A 23,116-nucleotide genomic window follows, 5' to 3' on the forward strand; every position below is an offset into this window, starting at 1 on the left:
GGAGTTGATCTGTGTGTAGCACCATAGGGATAGCCGTGAACTAACCCCCAGCATTAATTACTCCCTCATGGCCGCGGGGCCTACGTGAGGTGCTTGGAAGGAGTCACGTGCTGGGGAGCGGGGGGCTCCTCCACCCCCTCGAGGGGAGAGTTGGTTGGTGCGGCCTCTCTCACTTTATTAAGGGAGGGGGAGGGGGAGGGGAAGGACTATGATGACGGAAACCGCTTCCTAACGGTCAGCTTTTCAAATGCTCCCGCGCGGCCTGCCATGAAACCTACGCTACCCCCTCCCCCACCCGCGGGGGCGGGGCTGCTGGGGGCGGGGAAGCGCGCGCGGCTGGGAAGGAGGAGACCTATTGGCTCACATCCGCTGGGTTGACGCATTGGCGCAGCCTCAACCCGGTCGGTCCCTCCCGCCTCCTCCTCTTTGCTCGGCGCGAGTTGAGGGCTGCAGAATCTTATTAGTCTACTCTTGATTAGGCCCCGCCTCGCCGCCCGTGGCTTTCGAGGAATTCGATTGGTTCTCCTGGACGTCAGTTACTAACACACTCCCGCCCTCTCTGTTCCTCTTGCGTACGCGCGGTGGAGGTCGCCTAACCCGGTTAGTCCTAGCTGTCGTCAATCACTTACGAAGCCCCGCCTCCTAATGAATGACTCGCTCACGTAGGCTGTTGCGCCTTTCTATTGGCCCAGTTTGCGCCGAGGGCGTGTGCTGCGGCGGCACGGCGGGCGGGGCTCCCAGCGTCCCCTTTGTGTGAGCAGCACCAGTTGCCGGCCGAACGCCTGAGGAGTAGCAGCCGCCATTTTGTGCGTGTCGGTGTGCTCCCCCACCCCCAGGCACCTTTCCTGTGGTACCGGCGGCGGCCAGGTCGCTGCCGAGGCCAGGCCACGCCAAGGAGGAGCCGCGGCGGCAGCTGCTGCTGTCTTGAAGTTGCGGTGCTCGTTGAACGTGGAGAGGCCTGAGCTTCCCCCCAGCAGGAGGAGGAGTCTCGGCGCCAGGCCTAGGCGCAGCCCCGGCGGAGGCGGCAGCATGGAGAATTCGCAGCTGTGCAAGCTGTTCATCGGCGGCCTGAACGTGCAGACCACGGAGGCCGGGCTTCGGGAGCACTTCGAGGCCTACGGCACGCTCACCGACTGCGTGGTCGTGCTCAACCCGCAGACCAAGCGCTCCCGATGCTTCGGATTCGTCACCTACTCGGCTGTGGAGGAGGCCGACGCCGCCATGGCCGCCTCCCCCCACGCCGTGGACGGCAACGCGGTCGAGCTGAAGCGGGCCGTGTCCCGGGAGGACTCGGCCCGGCCGGGGGCCCACGCGAAGGTGAAGAAGCTCTTCGTGGGCGGTCTAAAGGGGGACGTGGGCGAGGGGGACCTGGTGCAGCACTTCAGCCAGTTCGGCCCGGTGGAGAAGGCCGAGATCATCGCCGACAAACAGAGCGGCAAGAAGCGCGGCTTCGGCTTCGTCTATTTCCAGAACCACGACGCCGCCGACAAGGCCGCGGTAGTCAAGTTCCATCCGATCCAGGGCCACCGCGTGGAGGTCAAGAAGGCCGTGCCCAAGGAGGACATCCAGTCGGGCGGAGGAGGTGGTGGCTCCTCTAGGCCTTCTCGGGGCGGCAGGGGAGGAGGACGAGGACGGGGCGGCGGCGGATCCGGCAACCGGGACCACAACGGTCTCTCCAAAGGAGGCGGCGGCTATAATAGCTACGGCGGCTACGGCGGAGGTGGCGGCTACGGATCTTACAGCAGCGGCTCCTATGGAGGAGGTGGCGGAGGCGGAGATTACGGCAACGGGTACGGCGGGTTCGGCAGCTACAGCCAACATCAGTCCTCCTACGGCCCCATGAAGAGCGGCGGAGGAGGCGGAGGAGGGGGCGGCAGCTGGGGAGGGCGCAGTAACAGTGGACCGTACAGAGGAGGCTATGGTGGGGGAGGCTATGGCGGCAGCTCCTTCTAACCGGGGGCGCCCATACCCATTGGGGGTGGCATGGAGAGCCCTCCCTTTGTTACGGGGCAGCTTCTAATGGTTTCTCCCCTCACTCGCCTAAGGGCAGTTCCTAGTAAATGCCTCCCCTGCTGTGGGAGCAGCTCCTAAATGCCCTCTGGGGGTCGCCTCTGCCTGTGCCACTTCTTTCTCTCTGAAGATGGACTGGGCCCCACACACACATACTTTGTGTTACAGTCATTGATGGACTCTATTTTTTTATTATTACTTGGACCTTGGTCGTTTTTATACTAGCAATGAAAATGTCTTGTTTTAATTTGTTTTTTTGGGGTGGGGGTGGGCAATGTCTTGCTGATTCTGAAGTAAAAACTGGGGAGGGAGATTGGGGGGGGGATTTACTTTGTTGTAAGGACTCGATACCTGGCTACTACATTTTTTCCCCTACAAAATCTGCTTGGATCCATGACTGAAATTAACATTTCTGTAAAGGAGGAAAAAAATCGTTTTTACGTTTTTTATTTTTTAAATAAATCATTGTGTTCATTGACCTTTACATGTCTAACTTTTTTCCTAGGATCCATTCCGTACGGTTTAAGGCTTTTCTGGGTTTGAAACAAGTATTCCTCTGCTTTTAATTCTCTATGTATTTAGAGACTTTATTGCCAGTAAAGGTCCTAATTTACTTTTTTGATGTCCCATTAGTGGATTTATTGGTTTTCAAACACTTTATGGAAACTTTTTGAAGTACTAACTGGTGGATGTGGTCTGTTTTTTAAATATTCATTCTCACTTTTGCAGTTTGTGTGCATCCACCATCTTGTACTAGGCAGTTCGATTGATGTGCTGACATGGTTGGTCAATTTTTTTCTATAGGACTTTTCCATCAAGTATGTACTGTGTAGTTCTAAAGAAATAGTTTGTGTTAAGCATGTGCTTCATTCATATAAAATGTTCAAAATTTCCAATTGCTTAGTTTCAGATCCTCTTATTGGCTTGTCTGTAAATGATTCGTTACAGGAAAGGGTCAACATTTATTCCTTCAATTAAATGCCTACTTGTTTTCATAGTACCAGGTTAAAACAGACTTTTCACTTGGTCTGAACTATTGTCCTTCGTTAAAGTTCCCCGAGAATCCTTTGCAGCACCATCTCCTGGTAGAATGGCAGAACCACTGCTGTAGGCTTCATTACAACCGAGGCAACATTGTTTGCTAACAACTCTACTAGATTTTTTTGAAAGTTGTCTTATGCCATTAAATGGTCGGTGTAAACTGAAATAAAAATCAAATCTGCATGTGACTAAAGATGGGCTCCCTGCATATTGACTGAAACAAAATGGATTTGAAGTATCTGCTTCAGTACATTTCTAAAACTCTTATAACTGCCCATCCTTCAAAAGAAGTGATAATCTAAACTGTTTGGGCAAAGTGCTATGATAAATGAGCCAGCTAAGTGTACCAGTAACATAGGTGCCAGTTGTAAAGCAAAATATCTGTGTAGTCTGCTTGATTAACAAATGTATATTTGTAGCCCTTTCACGCAATAGAATTAAAGTTTGTTGTTTATTTGAAAAAAAAAAAAAAAGCATAATGTTATAGGGGAAAACTGCCTTCCTGAATAGAAATATAGAATAGCATCGTTTATGGGTTTATGGATATCACAAATAAAGAATTGAATTCCTTACATGCTTGAGTGAGAGTATGTATGACATGGGGCATGGATTTTTAAAAAAATCGTAAAATCACTTTGATTCCAGGTTTCTAAGCATGTAATGTTTAACACTTAACCATATTGCCTTCTATCACTGCATTCTATGGGTTTGATCCTGCTTCCATTGAAGTCTGGCAAAACTACCATTGTCTTAAGTGGAAGTGGTATCGTGCTCTAAAAACCCATGAAAACTGCACTAGTATAAAGTGTAATTTTCAAATCTCTTTAAAAAACAATTTAAAAGACTTCGTGGACACGGATTTCAGTTGAAATTGGGCTTGTTTTGATTTAGCATAGCTGAATTATAATAAACCTGATTTCAAATAAAATCAGTGTCCCTCAGTCTTCAGTTTAAGTAGATGAATTTAGATGTGACTTTTTAAAAAACAAACAAACAAAAACCCAACTGGTACAACTTTCTCTTGTAGACAAGGCCCTAAGGATCTGGAGTGGAATTGACCTCTCAAAATGGAGGCCTTTCTAGGCCTTGTGATCAGTAACTATAACTTAGAGCTCTTAAACTGTGAAAATTTCTTTCAGGCCTTTTTGCTTTGTAAGTGGGTGTTAAGTAATCTGGCTTGCAATTATAATGCATATTTGCATCCAGAAATTCATATCTGTCCTGAACCAGCTAAGTAGTTTAGGCAAAGTGCAGAAGTCAAGTGTAGGTTATGTTTAACAAGGTTTTGCAAAATACCGTATTGCATTTAATTAGCTTTACCAACTGTCCTTGTCAACGAAGACCTTTGGTTGTTTGCTTTTATCTGAGATCTTTAAATTTTAAAGGCTGCTTTTATCTCTTCTACACTCTAGGAACATGCTGAGGTTGGAGGGATGGGCCACCCACATAAAAGCACAGTTGTCCCTACTGCAGTTCAAACAACTAAGCATTGAATTCCAGTTTGGTTTGGGGAGACAGTTAAATCAGGTTCAGTCCTGCCCCTTGCAAAGTTGCCTTGTTTTAATGATAGGAAGAACCTTGTTTTTGGAGTCTAGACTGGTCCTTTGAGTCAGTTAGGCAAGTGCCACATACAGTTCTGTAATTTTACAGTATACTACATATCTTGTGTGGCAACTCGTTCATACCAAAAACACATGCTATTTTGGAAATTACTATTTGGTTATGCAGTAGTATCCTTCCTCTGGCATTTACCACTACATGATTCTAGGGAAGGTGAATCCCAGAAATGGCACCTATACTATGAGGGAGATGCTTGACTTGTTGTTTACTGCTTATGTCCTGAAGGATTATAAATAATTTCAACTTCATATTAATGTTTCACAGTTTCTGGTACAATTTGTTGTGTGGAGAATGTTTCAAATAGTTTATAGTTGCTCTATTGTGATTGCTTCTCTAGAGAACAGAAACACTCCGTTGTGAAGGAACATGTCTTAGAGACTCAGGTGCTTTCCAAGAGTACCCTATTGGATATAAAAACTGGTCAAAACACGTTGGGTATTAAAAGGACTCCAGTTTAAATCTCACATCTGTGAAAATATTTCACCTGCTATTGATACAAGTAACTCCTAAGGATTAATTGGGGGAGAAATATTTTTACTTTGTTTGTTTGTTTGCATTTGATGACACTTTCTCTCTAGTTAGTCTTTGTTTCTCTTGTGGGCATGTCTGCCCAGGGAAGTTAAATGAAAGGTAAGCTGAATTAACAAAAGATGTGATGTTAAAGTGTAGTGTATGATACCCTCATTCTGAAGTAAAATGGCCTTAGTTTGCTGTAGTTTAATATTAGATTAAGTGTTAAATGACATTAAAAACCTTGAAATTTTGTGGTTTAAGCATTTTTGTTGGATACAAATAAACAACATTGTACATGAGAAAGTGAAACCAGATAGTCTGCTTTCCAAACTGAATAAAGTACAAAAAGTAAAAGGCATAATTTAGTTTAACTGTTTTCATCTTTATAATCTAAGGAATTGGTAAGGGATTTTTGTTGTAAAATTTGTTGCTTTAACTTTAACAAAAGGATTTTTGATGGTGAAGAGTATCAACACACTTATTCTCTAACAGCACTTGACCCATTAGCTTAAAAATTTGAGTGATTTATTACTTGTCTCATTTAAAGCCTGGTGTAGAACCATTTTTAATAGTGACAACTTGTGCATTTAAAAAACCCACTGAACACCTGCATATTTAATATATAATTCCTACCCATTACTGTAATGAAAACAAACTGTTTATTTTCTCTTGCATGTAAGGTGACAGGCAGTTCAGAAGACTGATTTTTCAAATGTTAACTAACATTGCTGACGCACCTCACTCTGATTACTTTAAAAATTCTGTAGGTCACTGATCTGTTACAGATGTGATGCAGAGACAAAGTACATATTTTAAAAATGAAATGTCTTCCTTCTCCTTCCCCTACCCGTTTAGTATGTTTAATTGGACAGGGCTCGTGTGCGTGCTAGGGCATTGAACAAAGGTTTCAGTGCACGTACAGGTTTCAGAGTAACAGCCGTGTTAGTCTGTGTTCGCAAAAAGAAAAGGAGTACTTGTGGCATCCGATGAAGTGAGCTGTAGCTCACGAAAGCTTATGCTCAAATAAATTGGTTAGTCTCTAAGGTGCCACAAGTACTCCTTTTCTTAGTGCACACACAGTAGCCATCGTGTAACATTTTAGGTTCATCTAATACTCTATGTTCATCTAATACTGTCCTAAATGATTTCAGCTGCAGTGCTCTAGGTAAGTACCTCACACTATCCAACTCTGCTTCCAGAAACAGTGTATTCTGGGAAGTGACACAAATATGCACTGTGGAACAATAGTAAGATGACTAGTTGAACTGTTTCAGCTAGTCTGTGCCTACACTAGCACTAAAATGAGGCTGAAATGATATTTAACCTCCAGAAACAGTCCATTCCAAATGGTATTTACCTTCATCCCACACCCCTGATTTGGAGCACCACTGTGTGTGGCTGTAAGGTGTTTTTATAATTAGGTCTTAGAATAGCACATTTCTTTAGTGTAGCCTTAGGTAAGTGCACTGATTGATCATCCCTGTCTTTCAACTATCTGTTGGTATCATTGTCACACTAATTGCATTTCTGTTGCTACACAAGGGCCTGATATTGGGTGTACTGAGGATCCTAACCCCCCTTGAAGTCTAGAAACTCGGAGATCTTGTTCCTAAATACATAATAGGTTTTCCAAGCTGCAATTGTTTGCTTTAAACTTTTCTGATTTCTAAAACATAATACACTTCAAAAGACACTTTATGAAATTATGGCGCTCTATTGTGCGTGCATGGCAGGGAGAAACAGGTGTTCACTATGGCAATCTGGTCAAACACAACATTTGCTTCACTTATGGGTGAGCTGGTACCCATTCGAGTTTTCTCAAGGCACTGTCCATTCTCTGATGTTTTTGACAGACGTTTATCACTTAATATGAATAGATTTCATGTGGTATAATTTGCTCTGGAACCTTAAGGGATGAAGATTTTCTTAAATATGAAAAATTAATCTTAGTGAAAGTTAAATTAATTAAGTGACATTTTGTGTTTATATAAAAAATAAGTTCCCTGGGTCAACATACTCCAGTTTTTGGCTGAAAATTTACACCCCAAAACTGAAGTTTCTTTCCCTAACTACAACTAGAGTTTACAAAGTGACATGGGTTAACTGACCTTCCTTCATGGTTCCTTCTATTAACTGATGTATAACTCCTTTAAATAGTTAACTTAAGAGGAGGTGCCTACTTGTACATTTTGTGTTTAAAATGAATAAAAGCACATTTACATCTTCATGCTTGCTTTAAAATGCAATATGATACGTAATGGAGTTAAAAGCCCACATAATGACCATTTGTGAGTTTTATATTTTTACAGCATTTAGTAATTACTCTTTAAAACACTCAGAAAAATGTGCTTACCTGTAATAGCTATGCATATATTGATTACAATAGTGTTATTTAAAGGCTACTACTAATTGCATCCTACCCCCTTTTTGGCATGGGTGTATATTTGTTATGTGATGAAATGAAACGCTGTAGCAAAGTGTGTTCTTTGCTGAGAATTTTCTGGCACTTTTGTGTGTTCTAGGCTGGCATTTTTAAAGAAGCCAAGGGAATTGGGTACCCATCTCTCTGAGGTTCCTTTGACAATTCTACTCCTAATTTTCTACCTTCTCTGCTCCCAAGAATCCTTGGTGGAATTTCCTTAATTGATAAAAAGGGGAGGAAAGCTACAATCACTCTGTACAACTGACAGAGATCAGTTCAAATCCTAACAGCCATTTAATCCCTCTTTCATCTCTGCCTCCCTCAAAATGTCCAAACCATCTCATGGAGGGAGAGCGGAGTACAGTGGGGGTACTGCAGGAGCAAATACTTCTGACCAAAACTACAGCTATTATTCAATCTCTTGCAGTGACAGCTATTCCTGATTCCTTTTCCCCTTGAAGATCTAATTACTGCCTGAATACTGCTTAAGTATCAAGACTGAACATCACAGACCTTTAGGCTGTACCTACAGAAAGGGAATTTGGGCGGGGGACAGGGCAGGATTCTCATAGGTGCTACCACTAGTTCAGATGTCACAGTTAAAAACTGTATACTGGACACAGCTCTGGCAGCACTTGGTGTTTTGCGTTAGTGCTACCCTGGTGCAGTTGACCTGGTGGTAGCATGAGTTGGAATTTTGTGCTAAAAGTGTGGTGTAGACAGGATCTTGCATCAACTATGGGAAAGGGACTGAGAGACTTTTTCCATTGGACCATATGAACTGGAACCATAAACTCACTGAACATTAAATCCCACCAAATGAGGGTAAATCTATCCTCATCATTGTCTCCACTCATTATACTCCACACCTGAACATAGCCATTATATGAACAACATACCCCCATATCTCAATGTCTGTACTTTGACCTGTTAACCTTTTACCGCCAATTGGGGAGGTTGTAGATTATGTATTCCTTACGCCACCTGTTCCTAAACCGAATTTTGCACCCCTTGATAATCTGTACCTTATTCCCTGATAACCAGAAACTTCTATGCTTAAACTCTGTACCATTTTCTCTTTACTTCAACATCCTCTTTGCCTGCCACAGGGACACATCAAGCTTAGAACACTAGATATATATATCCTCTGATTGTCAGCCATCCAAATAACCTAGCCCAAAGCTCCTTAGCTTTGAAAACCTAGATATCAAGCCTGGTTTTGACTAATACCATCTGTTCTGAAGCTTCCAGCTGTTACCTCTTGAATTCTGACTATATGTAGCAATTGTGAAAATGATCAAAGCTCTGCCAAAATCAAGGTGCATAGTTAGGCGTGACCGTTGAACATATGAATGGCTAATGAACATTATAGGAATTCCCCTAATAAGCAGAGGTGCTGCCCATAAAAAGCTTTAGCAGTTTAATTGTTAATGTAAAAGGAAAAAAGGCAAAATATTCTCATGCATGTCCAAGATGCCCTGTTCTCACTAGAGATTAAAGTCTGAACTCTTAAAGTATGATGTGTAATATCAGAATACTATTTCAGAAATGGAAATGAAATGGTTTTTAAGCCACATCATAAAGGGGTATAGTCAACTCAAAATCTAGTCCACTGAAAAATTGATTTAAAAATATTCAGGTATACCTTCCAGTTTTACAATCATTTCCCTGTTTTTTTTTTAAAAAGATTTTCTTTTCCTGTCGCTATGGGAAAGACCCATGGAACCACTGGAAAGTAGAAACGTATACACAGCACTGTCAAATATGTAGGTCCCTACCAACTTCACAGCTGTGAAAAACGCATCAGGTACTATGAAATCTGGTCTCCCCAGCAAAATCTGGTCTTTTGTGTACTTTATACTATATAGATTCACCGAGGAGACCAGCATTTCTGAAATTGGGGGTCCCAACCCAAAAGAGGAGCAATGGGGGGGGGGTGTCTCAAAGTTGTTGTGGGGTTGCAGTATTGCCACCCTTGCTCCTGCACTGCCTTCAGAGCTGGGAGGCCAGAGAGTGGCAACCACTGGCCAGGTGCCCAGTTCTGAAGGCAGCACCCCACCAGCAAGCAGTGCAGAAGTAAGGGTGGCAATACTGTACCATGCCACCCTTCTGCGCTGCTGTCTTCAGAGTTGGGTCAGGACCCCTACCATTTAAATATCTGAAATAATGAAATTTATGACTTTTGAAATCCTGTGCCCAAAATGGACAGTCAATTTGGTAGGGCCTTACAAATATGTGTGGTAAACAAAGTGAAAACTGGCACTTTCTCTTTACTTGGGTCTCCAACCTCCATTGTGAGATCAGTTCATACTCCCCTAGCTGTTTGATTTTTGGTACTCTGTGACTATGGCTGCCAAGATGAGCCACCTCTTCCATGTTCTATTCCAGCTCCCTGTGTGGCAGCTTCCTCAGTCTAACTTTGGAACTCTGGCCCTTTCTGACCACAGATAGCAAGGAAGCTGCTTGCAGAAGCTGAGCACCAAACTTAATCTGCTGCTCCTCTGGCTCCTCTTTTGATGCTGCCTTTACTTCATATAGCCCTTCTGCTGTATCTTTTATTGGTTTCTCCTTCAGTCATTCCAGCTACATCTGGTTTTGAATTGGTCCTGAGCCCCAATCTCAGGTCTGAGCTGTGAATTCTTTTAAAGCATTGCCGTGTTCCTTGGAGCTATGTTAAGTACTGGAGTGGGTAGAATAAATTCCTGGTTTGTGAGTTGCTTTGTCAGTGAAGTGTTTCCTAGGTGTGACTGGGGAAGACAGTTACTTTGTTCTTGAAGCACATGTCATGGCTGAGGGCAGTTGTTTCTTGGTCATGAGACTGAAGGGCTAGATGTTTAAAGGTATTTAGGTGCCTAAAAATGCTAATAGATGCCTAGTGAGATTTTTTCAAAAGCACCTAGGGTGATTAAGCATTTCTGGAAAATCCAACCAGGCTCCCAGCTGAATCTTTAGGTGCTTAAGGCCAGATTTTTAAAATCTTTTAAAAAAAAAAATTTTTTTTGTAGCTTGTTTTTAAAAAAATCATGTCGTGTCCCCTCCCCGGATGGCCTGGATCCATAAAGGGACCTACGTGTTGGGATGTTCAGTGTCGTAGCACCTAATTTAGGCACCTGTAAAATCATGGAGACAATATTGCGGTCCCCAAAGCCTGGGTTAGGCACCTAAGCTCCTTATACTGTGAATGGTGGGGAGAGGCACCTAAGAATACGATCCATTAGAGCGGGTAGGCTAGCCAATGGGAAATGCTCATGACGGGTGGGGTGTTTCTAAGGTGCCTGTTTCTGTGAACTGGACAGGACTTAAGTGTGGCCTTTAGGGAGGCACTTATCTCTGCTGGCAAACCATGAATGGGAACCCATTACTTGGAGCAGGGGTGGGCAAAACACAGCCCGCAGGCCAGATCCAGCCTATCTAACATTTCCGTCCGGCCTGCCAGGCTTTTTGGCTGCACCCTTGCGATCTCTAGGCTGTGTGCTCAGGCAGGCTGCCTGCCTGCTGTGGCCCCATGCTGCTCCCAGAAGCAGCTGGCTGCTGCTGGCATGTCTCTGCACGCCCCTGGGGGGCGGGGGGTGAGGGTGAGGTGGCTCTGTGCGCTGCCTCTGCCCCCAGCACCGTCATCCTCAGCTCCCATTGGCTGGAAACCGGCCAATGGGAGCTGCAAGGGCAGTGCTTTTGGGCACGGGCAGCACATGGAGACCTGCTGCCCCCCCTCTCCCCAAGGGGCGCGCAGAGACGTGCCAACAGCAGCCGGCCACAGCTGCTTCTGGAAGCAGCGTGGGTCCACGGCAGGCAGGCAGGCAGCCTGCCTGAGCCCTGCTGCGCTGCTGGGTGGGAGCCGCCTGTGGTAAGCGCCTCCTGGACGGAGCCTGCACCCGCTCCCGCACCCCTGCCCCAGGTCAGAACGCCCTCCTGCACCCAAACTCATCCTAGACCTTGCAGCCCCTCCTGCACCCTAATCCCCTACCCCTGCCCGGAGCCCCCTCCTGCACCAAACTCCCTCCCAGAGCCCACACCCCTCACCCTTTCCTGCACCCCAACACTCTGCACCAGCCCGGAGCTCTGTCCTGCACCCAAACTCCCTCCCAGACCCCGCACCCACTCCATTAATGTAGTAGAAATGTGTGGCCTGTGACAACTTACCTAAATTCATGGAGTGGCCCCCCTCCGAAAATTATTGCCCACCCCTGGCTTGGAGTCAGGTGGCTTAGGTACCTAAGTAGTTCATTGTGGGAATAAGTTAGGTGCCTGCCACACAGTGGCTGGAAGAGGCAGCCTTGGTGATGGTTGTGCCCACCTTATAACTTTTAGCCCCCTGATTAGAGAAGTAGCTCTCAAGCTTTCCAGATTACTGTACCCTTTTCAGGAGTCTGATTTGTCTTGCATACCCCCAAGTTTCACTTCACTTAAAAATTACTTGCTTACAAAATCAGACATAAAAATACAAAAGTGTCATATCACAGTATTACTGAAAAATTGCTTGCTTTTTACCATATAATTATAAAATAAATCAATTTGAAAAGTACAGTATGTATATTCCGTGTATAGAGCAATATAAACAGGTCATTGTCTATGAAATTTTAGTTTGTACTGACTTCACTAGTGCTTTTTATGTAGCCTGTTGTAAAACTAGGCAAATATCTAGATGAGTTGATGTACCTGCTGGAAGACCTCTGCATACCCCCAGCAGTACACATACTCTTGATTGAGAACCCCGGGGTTAGAGCATTCATCTGGGTTGTGAGAGGCCCAGGTTTAGTTCTCTCTGCTGCTGTAGAAATCCTTTTCTCTAGCAGAAGGGGAACTGAACCTGGGTCTCCCACATCCCAGTGGAGTGCTCTAACCACTGGGCTAAAAGGTGTAAGGTGGGCACCAGCACCTCTGGTGAAATTTTGAATGGGACCTGATCCTGAAGGTCCCCTCTAAGCTTGCTAACTAGATTGGGTCCCTCACTTGGCTTAGGAAGACGAACACCAGTCTTCCCCTGGTTTGTAGATCGCTCTGGGGGCTTAGGTGGAAGATAGGTGTCTGGATGCTTAGAGTGAAGCAGCAGGGTGCATGCCCAGAGGCAAAAGCTTAGGGGCCTGGTGAGTTTAGGCACCAATGGAGTTCAGCTGGAGTTTTGTGGATTGTGGTGGAGGCTAAAACTTGGACGACTTGTTTGAGTCATGTCCCAGTGGGCGCTCCACTTCTGGTGCGCTAACACCCCTTGCACCTTTAATTGGAGATTTTTGGTAATATCGCCTGTTCAGCCTGTGCATGCTCCCTATGCTTCCTCATGCTCTGCTCTGAGGTTATTTAGGGCTGCGTGAGAGAACCACCCTCCGTTCCTTCTCAGCAGCCTGGGCCTGAGACGAAATGTTAGTGTGCCTTACTTTTGAAGTCTCTTAGCCTAGTTGCCCTTCTTTTTATTGTTTCTCAAGTTATTTTATTTACTTATTATGTAGGGGGGCTTTCTCTTGATCGCTTTCCCCTGGGGGGAGGAGGACCTTCCCCTGCTAGATACTGTTACCCCAGGGTCCTCTCTCTTTGGGAGATGCCTTCCTTGGTCCATGGACGAGACTCTCTGTATGCATTTCACCTCAATGCCTCTGATTCTGAAGGTAATCAACAAGATCAAGTGTGACAAAGGCAGAATTATATTGATAGTCCCAATGTGGCCCAGACAGATATGGAATCCTCACCTAATTCATCTAGCTGTCTGTCAGGAGATCAACCTCCCGTCCATTCCTCATCATCTTTCCCAGGATGCCAGCCGCACTCTTCATCCCAACCTGAAGGTACGTCATCTCAAAGCATGGCTCCTCGATGACTCCTGGGACTAGAGTCGACTTGTCCTCAGGAGACATAAAAGGTATTATTGAACAGTAGGAAAGATTTCATGAGATTCCACTTGCAGAGGTAAGTGTAAAGATTGAGCCTGTGATGTGTCCAGAGAAGTGTTCCACCTGTTACTCACCTTGGGCAGTAACTGGAGTTCTTTGAGATGTGTGTCTGTGGGTGTTCCACTATCCACCCTCCTTCCCCTCTGCTTCAGAGTTTCCTGTGGGGACTTTGCGTTAGAGAAAGAACTGAGGGCGGTTCACCTGCCCAGCCCTGTATAGCCTAGGAGCGGGGCCTGATGAAATGTAATGCCCATGCTGGCCGAATTGGCACTTCTACCAAAAATCTCCAATTTAAAGGCACAGGGATGTGAGCACACCTGACATCGAGCACCTATGGGGAAGACATCTTATAGAACTTCAGTTATTGCACAAGGTAACTGCTCCTTAGGTGCCTAAGTATCACTGTGAATTGGGGGCTACATGCCTTGTCTGTCTGAGCGCCAGGAGAGGGTATTAAGGTCAGCGTCTATAAAAGCATTTGAGTGACACTCATGGAGGTTGGGGTCAGCACCTTGTCCTTGCGTAAGTGCTACTGTTTCAATACATTTAATTGGTACTTCTCACTAGGCTCAGCAGTGCCCTACAGCACACGTCTCTGCCTTGGTGCATCAGTGCTATGAAGGGGAGGCATGTGAGTATGTCAATACCTTCCCCCATAAGAGCATCAGCACTTCTGAAGAGGGTTTTCCTGGTAAATTGACTCTTCCCTTGCAAATCAGCAGCACCTCAAAAGGGATGTGCCCTTGGTGCCTCAAATGGGGCACCCTGGAGCCAAGATAGGGAAGCCCAGACCACCCTACACTAGAGTCAGCGACTCTCTGAAGGGAAGGTGAACTATTGTATTGATTTCTTGCCCTTTGTGCCATGGAAGAAGGGGTGCCCATGTGCATTAGTTCTCCACTCTTGGCACTTTGGTGCTAAGGAAAAGGTGCCTCACACTTAGGGTATCATTTCCAGGGAAGAAGGAACATCCCTACATGTCCATGCTTTCTCACTGGTGTAGCTCTCCACCCTCGGTGTATCAGCGCTAGAGTGGAATGGAAGGGAAGCGGATGAACACATCAATCTTACTAATGTTTTTTCCTTAAAAAAAAAAAAAAAAAAAAGTGCTCTAGTTCAAACAGGAATTAGTTCTGGGAGGCCCTATGGCCTGTGTTATGCAGGAGATCAGACTAGATCACGACGATCCCTTTTGGCCTTGCAATCTATAAATCTATAACTGCATCACAGGAGGAGATTCCTTGCAACAGTGCCAGGCAGAGGAGGTGTTTCATCCCTGGTGTGTTGGTCTTCAGTACATTTGTGTACCGCAGCAGTGTCATGGGTAGTCAGCCCTCCAACTCTCTGATGTTAGCGAGTGCATTAGCCTGCACATAGAGAATCGCCAACCTTGATGCCATGCAGGTTGTGGGGTCTAGTGTGTGTTTGCTTTAGCAAAGTGTCTCTCAGCCCCAGTGCACTGGCAATAGAGGCAGTTAGACCCTTTATCGCTTCCCCTTGTTACATCAGGTGTGTTAATGGCATGACATGCTGAACCTAGAATCGCAGGGTGCTGACACCCTGCCCATTGTATGCTGTGCAAAGAGGCAGCTATGACTCACAGTTGCATTGATGTCCCCACTTTGGTCCTCTGATCACTACGCACGACTAGCATAGGAACACCTATTATCAAATTGCATTTTAGAAATGGGCACTTTGCCAAGTAGGTACTCAGAATGCTGAGTGCCAAGGCTGGGTTCTCTTAATGCATTGGCACTACTGGTGGTCCCTCAGGTGGTGGTCCTAAAAGGAACACAGCCAGATTGGTTATGAATGTTCTGTGCCAGTGGCTGAGATTACTGTGGTGCTCTCACCAGATCTCAGAAAGTCAATACTGTTTGGAGGCTAATGTGCCTTTCTGAGTAGCTGGGAAGCTATTCTAACCGGGACTCTAGTCAGCAATGGTGACTTGTAAGACCGCTACCTTCCCGGACTGCTTTCTGGTTGGGTAGAGTTCTAGAGGAATGTGAAATTTCCTATCCTAGTGTCCCAGTCCTCTCTTTGTGGCTACCTTACATGTTTCTGGTTTATTAGCATCCAACTTTGTTGGGCAACAAGACTAGACCATTTTAGGCCAGTCCTCATCTCTTCAAGTGATGTGCAGTTTCAGGGTTTGACACATTCAGTCCTATTGCCTCCACCACACTGTTTTAAGGAATATTGACGTAGTCTGACTAAGGGCTGGTCTATGTGGCAGACTAGTGTGCTGAATGGTCACGCCCCAGCTTGCTGTGCACTAACTCATTGTGTAGGGCTGTGTAGACAGACCCTTAATTGAAGGAAACCCTTTTGAGTCATGCCAGGTTTGTGAGCTCATGTTTTCTTGAGAGTCAGTTTACTAAGTACCTAGTCTACAGAATGAATGAACTGTGTGGTATAATGGCTAATTCCCCTTATATTGGATTACATGGATAAGGTGGTGCTGTGAATTCTGTTAAGATTCCCACTGTAGGTGACAAGAGGTATATAGGTGTCGGTGTATAGCCCCTACAATATTCTCATGCCTACGTATCTTGTTCAAACTCTTTCTTCATCTCAATCCCAGGTGGAAGGAGTCTAGAGTGGATGATAGTCCTTAGCTAGTTGTCCTACCTTTTTACGCACGTCTGCCGTATTTTGTGTCAGATATTTGAGGGCTGTCATGCACTAATATGGTGTGATGGATGTGGGTGAGATTTATGTCACAATCCTTCTGCTGAGCTTTGGCTTTGGCTTTGGCGGGGAAAATCAGCTCATTCTCAGCATTGAGGTAGAGAGTATACAAACTTTGTTTGGAATGCCTCTTTCTTCTTTGAAGATATTGCCCAGGATTTTCACTTAGCCACCTACCTCACCTCAGTGGCTGAGGTTGCGGTTTTAGGTGGTGTGTTACTTTAAAGTCCTGCTGTATTCAGCACTGAGATGACACTGGTGAATTTTGAAAATATTACACTGTGGGTGTATATAATTGGTGGCTTTGGGGGAGCTCATGTTTCCTGTGCATTGGAGAGCTGACTGAGATGGTGTGAGAGGGTGCTGAGAAATTGTTGTTTGGAATGGAAATTTGGGGAGGCTCCTCTTAACTGTCAGTGCTGCAGGGGACCAAAAATGTAACAGCTGGGGGTGTTCCTACCTGTGTCATGCTACAGGTTTGTGACCCAAGAGTTGGAATCCTGTGAGATGATATACTCAAAGGAGTAGAAATACAGGTAACTGTCCATTTTCCCTTATCTTTCAGTGAAACTTGTAATACACAATTTGGTATTGTTCGTACACAATAGTGGGTTAATAATGCAGTCAGAATTGTGCTTAAGTTAGCAGTGTCTCCTTCAGACATTTGTAGCTGAGTCTTTAGACTGAACAATGATTATCTGTCAAAAAAGAGATATCAAGCTGGTTCATGAGGGACAATCCTTTATTTAGGTGTCAGTAGACAGGCTGTCCGAGTCTCTTTTTGCTGATTAAACAAACAATATGCTTATGAGAATATTAGACAAAGCAGTGTGACCATGTTTACTGGACTGCCACAAAGAACAAAAATTGAAGGTAAAATATATTTTTAATGAAAAAGAAATGAGGTAAAGGACATACAGGGCTAGTAGATTTGGCTTGGAATGGGCGTGGTAATTTCCCCCTGTATAGAACCATTTATGTCAGTATCTCAAAGTTACACTACTCAAATATTAAGCCTCACAACATGCTTATGAATTGCATAAGTAGTTTTCTCATTTTACAGAGGGTGGAAATGGAAGAATTAAGGGTAGCTTTTCAAAAACTCAGATGGTACTTAACTCCAACTGAGAGACAATGGGAGCTAGGCACCTAAGTGCCATTGAAAAATCTGCACCTAAGTGACTTGGCGAAGAGCCAGTGACATGACCGGAACTAGTACCTCAGAGTTCTGAATCCCAGGACTCTGCTCTAGCCACTACACCACACACCCTTCCCTAACTGGAAAATAAAATAGAAATAATTGATTTTTCTTAAGTTAAAATGTGCCTAATTCCCTGTCTATGGGCCCCCACCACTGTCTGCCAGATAGAGAAATCTTTTGCCTTTCCTCAGGTGTTTACATATCTTGGTGGTATGTAAGTGTGTTGTCAACTTGTCCTGTGATTCTGTCCGCTTGAATGGTCTCTTGGGACATGTGTTAGCTCCTGATGCATAACAATATGTTCCACCTTGTATTTAGCTGTGTCACGCCGATTACATTTCCTAACCTGAAGAAGAGCTCTGCATAGCTCCAAAGTTTGTCTCTTACCAACAGAAGACGGTCCAATACAAGCTATTACCTCACGCACCTTGTGTCTCCAAAATTCATAGCTAGGTTGTAATCTTGGCCACTTGTTATCTTTAAATCCTAAATGTAAGGGGGAATGATCAGCATAAGCCCTGGATCATTTTAAATTAAAAATAAAGAAATGTTCGTGCATGCCACAGACTAGAAAAATGCTGTGTCTGTGAAACAAGTGTGGCTTTGTGAACTTAGTGGAAAACAGGTTTAGTGTAAAAATATACATCCACCACTAGAGGGCAACAGTCACAGAGATGAAAAGAATAAACATTCCATAAAAAGATTTTGTCTCTGTCTGGGGCAGAGTGCTTGATCTTTACATGTTAGTTGCATGTGTAGAAAGAATACTGGCACACTGAAAAAGGTTTTGGTGAAGATAATGTACCATGGAAAGCAAAAGCTTAAAGCAAAGGTGATCCAATGTTTCTACCTCCTGTGCTTTCACTGCCCAAATTGTTAATTGCCTGATCTGAAAAAATCCTTACCTTGAGCCCTTCCCAGACCTTTCTCTTGAGTGTTCTGATGATTTAGGGCCTTATGATGTCTTCATATTCATATGTTAGATGTTTTGGTCCTCATTTTACTTCTGTTCCTCTCAGGAAAGAGGACAAAGATTGGCTGCATTCTCTGAATTCTGTCAAGTTTGAAGAATAATTTTTTCAGGTGCCAAAGATGTGCTAAACACCTCACAAAATGAGTGAAGACATAGGACAATTTTTTTTTCCAAAAATGGCCTTGGTTTTTGATGATGGAAGTGCTGGGTGTCCAAACTGAGATACTTAGGCCGTATTTTCAGAAGTTCTCAGCACTCATACTTCTGCTTGAAGTTAATGGGGGCTACTGTGTGAGAAGGCCTCGGAAAACCAGGTCCAAGATGTCTCAAGTTGGGCATCTAAAAACGGAAGCATGGCAGTTGCATTCAGATGATGGTCCCTGCCCTGAAGAGTTTATGATCTCAGTTCATCTCAATATCAGCTTTATTAATGTGCTTTTTTTTAAAAAGGGATTGAGATTATGGACTCCAAATGTGTGGGTTTTTTTTCTAATTAAAGAAAAAAAAAAGTAGACAAGACTATTTGTCAAGATGCAGATTTGAAAACGCAACCACACATGCCAAGTAGGACAGTACCAGTTTTATACACCCAGTTCCAGTTTTACTAGGAGCACTGTAAATCAGCCCTGAAAAATTCCACTCACCCTGAGTAACTTTTTTGGCAGAGTAAAATATCCACTTTTTCATGACCATCAGTCCTTGCAGTAAATGGTAAGCAAGCAATTTTGTGTCTTGGGTAAATGGTTATGACTATGTTGCAAGGCTGCTGTAAAGACAATCACTGATTACTAGAACTTGCCCTGTCCCATCCCAGGAGTTACTATCCACTGATGTAGTCTCTGTCTGGGATTTAACACTCCATAGCTGTGAGAAGCCATTCCCATTCGAGGGAATTCAAGGTTTAGTATTAAATACACCTGTTTAAGAGAGCATTTAAAGGGTTGTTGGTTTAGTTCAGTTGTATGTATTAGGCTGGTTGAGGTGGGGTGTTCTGTTGTTGGTCTTTGGCTGAAAGGCTGGTGTTTTGTTATGATAGCTGTTTGTTTAATAAATGTACGCTGCTCAGGGGGTAGGCATTGGACACCAGTGGCAGGGCCTGCTCTTGCTTTTTGAGAAATCAGTTGGGAGTTTTACCATTTGCCATTGACTTCCATGGGAGCAGGCCTGGACCCTCAGTTTCTAAATAAATTATTTACTTTTAGTGTTTGCCGTGTGCCTTGAACTCTTATGCTTTCACTACCTTGTATACCATATGCCATGAGTACGTGATTGAATGGGCACTTGGAATGTACACTAGGATCTTGGTGAGGATCTTTTCATTGAGTTAAAGGGTATTTCCAAAGGGAATACATGGAAAACATCCTCAGTGTTCTTCTGAATCCTGTGTGAAACTCTGCTTTATGCTGTTTTCTCTGTCTACGGGGAGACAGCTGAACTTGTTTAAACTGTAGGACTGGATGGTGGGAGACCTTGATTCTGTTCTGAACGCTGCATCCTTGTGTGACTTTAGCCAAGTCATTTAACCAACGTGTCCTAAGTTTTATCAGCAGTAAAATGGAGATGCTAGAACCTTGTTTAGATATTTAATATTTGCAAAGAGCTTCTGTTAAAAGGCTCTGTAGAAGTGTAAATTATTAACTTGCTATTACCAACACATTTTAAAAGACATGGACTCAAGATGGGGAACAAAAAGGGCAAGGATAATGCAACTGTATGATGAGAAATTTTAAAGACTAGGGTTATTTCATTTAGAAAGGAGAGAGTTTTATATGGCACAGCGATGGCCTTCTGGGCACCTTCTATCTCTTTCCATATTGTAAGAACATTAGATGAAATGAAAAAGCAATGAAGAAAGTAAATACTTCTCTGTGCTAATTATACATTAGTTTCTGGAACTAACTGCCAGAGAGTATGATGGAGGAAAAAAACTTAATACAATTAATGATTAAAATGAGGAATAACATCTGCAGTTATATTAGCTGGGGGTAAACATAGCAAGTGTTACTGAATCTCATGCTTCAGGGCATGAACTGACTTGCACCTGGAGTCCAGAAGAAACATCTTCTCTACCATAGAGTGGGTTACAGTTGGCCTGGTATATTATGCATACTATGTGTCTGTAGGGGAGGTGTAAATACCTCATTAGCCTCTCTTGTTAAGAAATCATAAAGTATTCTGCATTATAGCCAAATATACTGTAATAAGCTTATATAAACCACTGATAGTGTTTCCTGTGCTCTTTGTACCTTAAGATCAGTGTACAGTTGGGTTGCAGGTTATTTTTGGTGTATGCATCCTAATTTTACCTTAGATGACATGTAGGTGGGTGTTTGGCAAAGATGGACCTACCGGGCAGAGCTCTTTTAAAAGAGAAACAATAGGGCAAACCATTGGGAAAAGCATTTGAAAAAGGAAATGTCCTTAGTCAAATGTGACAATATTTGACAGTAGTGGTCCAAGTCACTGTAGTTTAGTCATTTTACTGCTGTGTTTGGGGCCTTTTCTAAGTATTTTTATTAAAATAGAAGCTAGAGGCTAAGCCCCTGCTCCCTGTAAAGTGAGTGTGAATGGGGGAACCACGTGAGGGTTGCAGAATGAGGGAATCCTGTAACCCAGGGCAGGGCACAGCACTGGTACAATGCAGCCACATCTGCTGCCTCATGCTCGTATACCAGATGTCCCGATTTTATAGGGACAGTCCCGATATTTGGGGCTTTGTCTTATATAGGTGACTGTTACCCCCCCACCCCCTGTCCCGATTTTTCACACTTGCTCTCTGGTCATCCTGTATACCTGGGATATCTGTAGTTATGGGGCCCATAACTAGTCATGCTCCTGACCAGTCTCCTCCCCTGGGAGACTAGGTGTTCAGATACTGAGGAGACGGGAATGATAGAAGAGAGAGCATATATAGCTAGATCTGCTTCAGAAGATGTCACAGATCTAAATTCAGTGAGAGTAATTAACCATGGGAACAATTTACCAAGGGTCTTGGTGCATTCTCCATCAATGGTGGGTTTTTAAATCAAAATTGGATCTTTTTCTAAAAGATCCTCTCTAGGAATTATTTTGGGGTAGTTCTGTGGCCTGTGCAGTACAGGAGATCAGACTAGATGATCACAATGATCCCTTCTGGCCTAGGAATCTGTGAATAGTCTCCCCTCAAGCACGAATGTCACTGTGGGATGTCCTACATGGGTTTGCTCAAAAGCAATTAATCTGAATAGTTTAATAGCCATTAGAATGAGATCTGGTCCACGATCTGTTGATTGGTTATCTTTTACATTTGCGATTATTTCTACTGTGTGAATTACAGCCTTTAAAAGGGACAGCAGCAGATTTGAGCAGGAAGTGTGTGTGTGTTGGGGGGGGGGGGCATTATCCGTGTTTTGCTGGGCAATGCCTATGGTAGGACAAGCCAGGCAAAGGTCTTAGGGGTGAGGGTAATAACTAGTACCTTGTTGCAGTGTAGTAATGGAGGAGTGTGTGTGTGTGTGTGTGTGTTTGGGAAATAGGTTCCCTGCAGCTGGAGGGTATGGGAATGTGGCAAGCCAGAAACTCTCCCTGTTCCCCTTTGACCAAAGTCCCTGGCTGGTGCAAAGGAGGCTGGAGGATGCATTGTGCAGCGGCGGCAGCTCGGAGAGGTGTGAACTCAGCCCCGCTCCCGCAGTTGCTGTTGCCAGGAGACCGAGTAGCCGGCTCGGAGGGAAGGGGGGAGGGGGCGGCGGCTGCAGCAGGAGTAGCGGCGGCTGCGGGGAGCGCTGGGTAAGGAGCGCTGGGGCTGCTGCAGGAGCTGCTGCTGCAGGAGCAAGTGAGAGGAAGCCGCTCGGAAGGGGGCGGGGGCGGCGGCGGCGGCGGGGGGGGCAGATCCGATTGCAGCCGGGCCGAAGCGCAGGCACTGATTACTCCCTGCAGCCCGCTGGGTGCAAGCGGCCGCAGGCTTGCGAGGGGACTGGAGTGCATGCAGAGTTCAGGCTCCAGTCCGGCTGCGCACAATGGAGGATGAAAGGTATGTGCGGAGTGTGTGTGTGTGTGTGTGTGTGTGCGTGCAGAGCAGACGCCTTTGTGTTTGCACTGGGGCTGGCAGGGCACGCAATGCAGGAGACGCACTGTAGCCAGGCGCTTATCTGTAAGTGTCACAGCCCCGCTTCATGGTGGGGTGGGGGGGATGAAATTTCAAAGCTCTCCCTTGTGAGGACGGTTTTGCATTGTGTTGCTCTGAGACGGTCATCACTCACATCACCGCTGGGCACTTTTTGTTTTCTTTTCCCCCCAGCGCTTCCTCGTAGAAATTGCCCCCGGTGGACTGTCTCTGAGTGGAGCGTGTGTGTGCTTTCGAGATTTAAAATCCCCCCTGTTGTGAGCGCCTGAACCGGGGGACCTTGGAGCTGTGCAATACAAGGATCTCTGCTTTAAAAAAAAAAAAAAAAAAGGGGGCAGTCTAAGGGGAAACATTCTCATGGGAACTGCCTTTTAACTTAATTTGAAATTAAGCTTACTTACAGTTGCATAAGCTTATCAGCAAGAATGTGAGATGTGTGACTTGTAAGAACCAGATCACTTCGCCAGTGGCACTCATTGGCATGCAAGAAGTGGTGATTAAGTAAAGGGCTGATTCTCAATGTTCCTGTGAGAATTCACCTTACTTTGAAGCATGTGAGGCTCCTGTTCCTGCAAGGCCTTTTTTCCCTAATCCCTTGCACAAAATATGTTGTTTTTATCTTCTGATTACTAGACATTGCAATGTCATAGGTGAAGGTTAC

General features: G+C 44.8%; 2 protein-coding genes across 6 annotated transcripts in view; both read left to right on the forward strand.

The window, feature by feature from the left end:
* The first annotated feature begins 730 nt into the window (after nucleotides 1–730).
* HNRNPA0 (heterogeneous nuclear ribonucleoprotein A0) lies at nucleotides 731–2,271 on the forward strand. The gene has a single exon (XM_074960395.1). The coding sequence runs from the start codon at nucleotides 1,030–1,032 to the stop codon at nucleotides 1,951–1,953; it is 924 nt and encodes a 307-aa protein (XP_074816496.1). The 5' UTR covers nucleotides 731–1,029; the 3' UTR covers nucleotides 1,954–2,271.
* A 19,934-nt stretch (nucleotides 2,272–22,205) lies between these two features.
* Nucleotides 22,206–23,116, forward strand: part of KLHL3 (kelch like family member 3) — a 65,527-nt gene continuing 64,616 nt past the window's right edge. For 2 of the 5 annotated variants that reach the window (XM_074960396.1, XM_074960398.1), the window contains exon 1: nucleotides 22,206–22,362. In XM_074960396.1, the coding sequence (XP_074816497.1) occupies nucleotides 22,349–22,362 (14 nt within the window). In that variant the 5' untranslated portion in view covers nucleotides 22,206–22,348. Of the gene's footprint in view, nucleotides 22,363–22,450; nucleotides 22,483–23,116 lie in introns of those variants that run through there. The other 3 variants (XM_074960399.1, XM_074960401.1, XM_074960397.1) reach the window with 3 other exon arrangements.

Source organism: Natator depressus, chromosome 8, assembly GCF_965152275.1.
Source record: "Natator depressus isolate rNatDep1 chromosome 8, rNatDep2.hap1, whole genome shotgun sequence".
In the NCBI taxonomy this organism is placed as follows: domain Eukaryota; kingdom Metazoa; phylum Chordata; order Testudines; family Cheloniidae; genus Natator; species Natator depressus.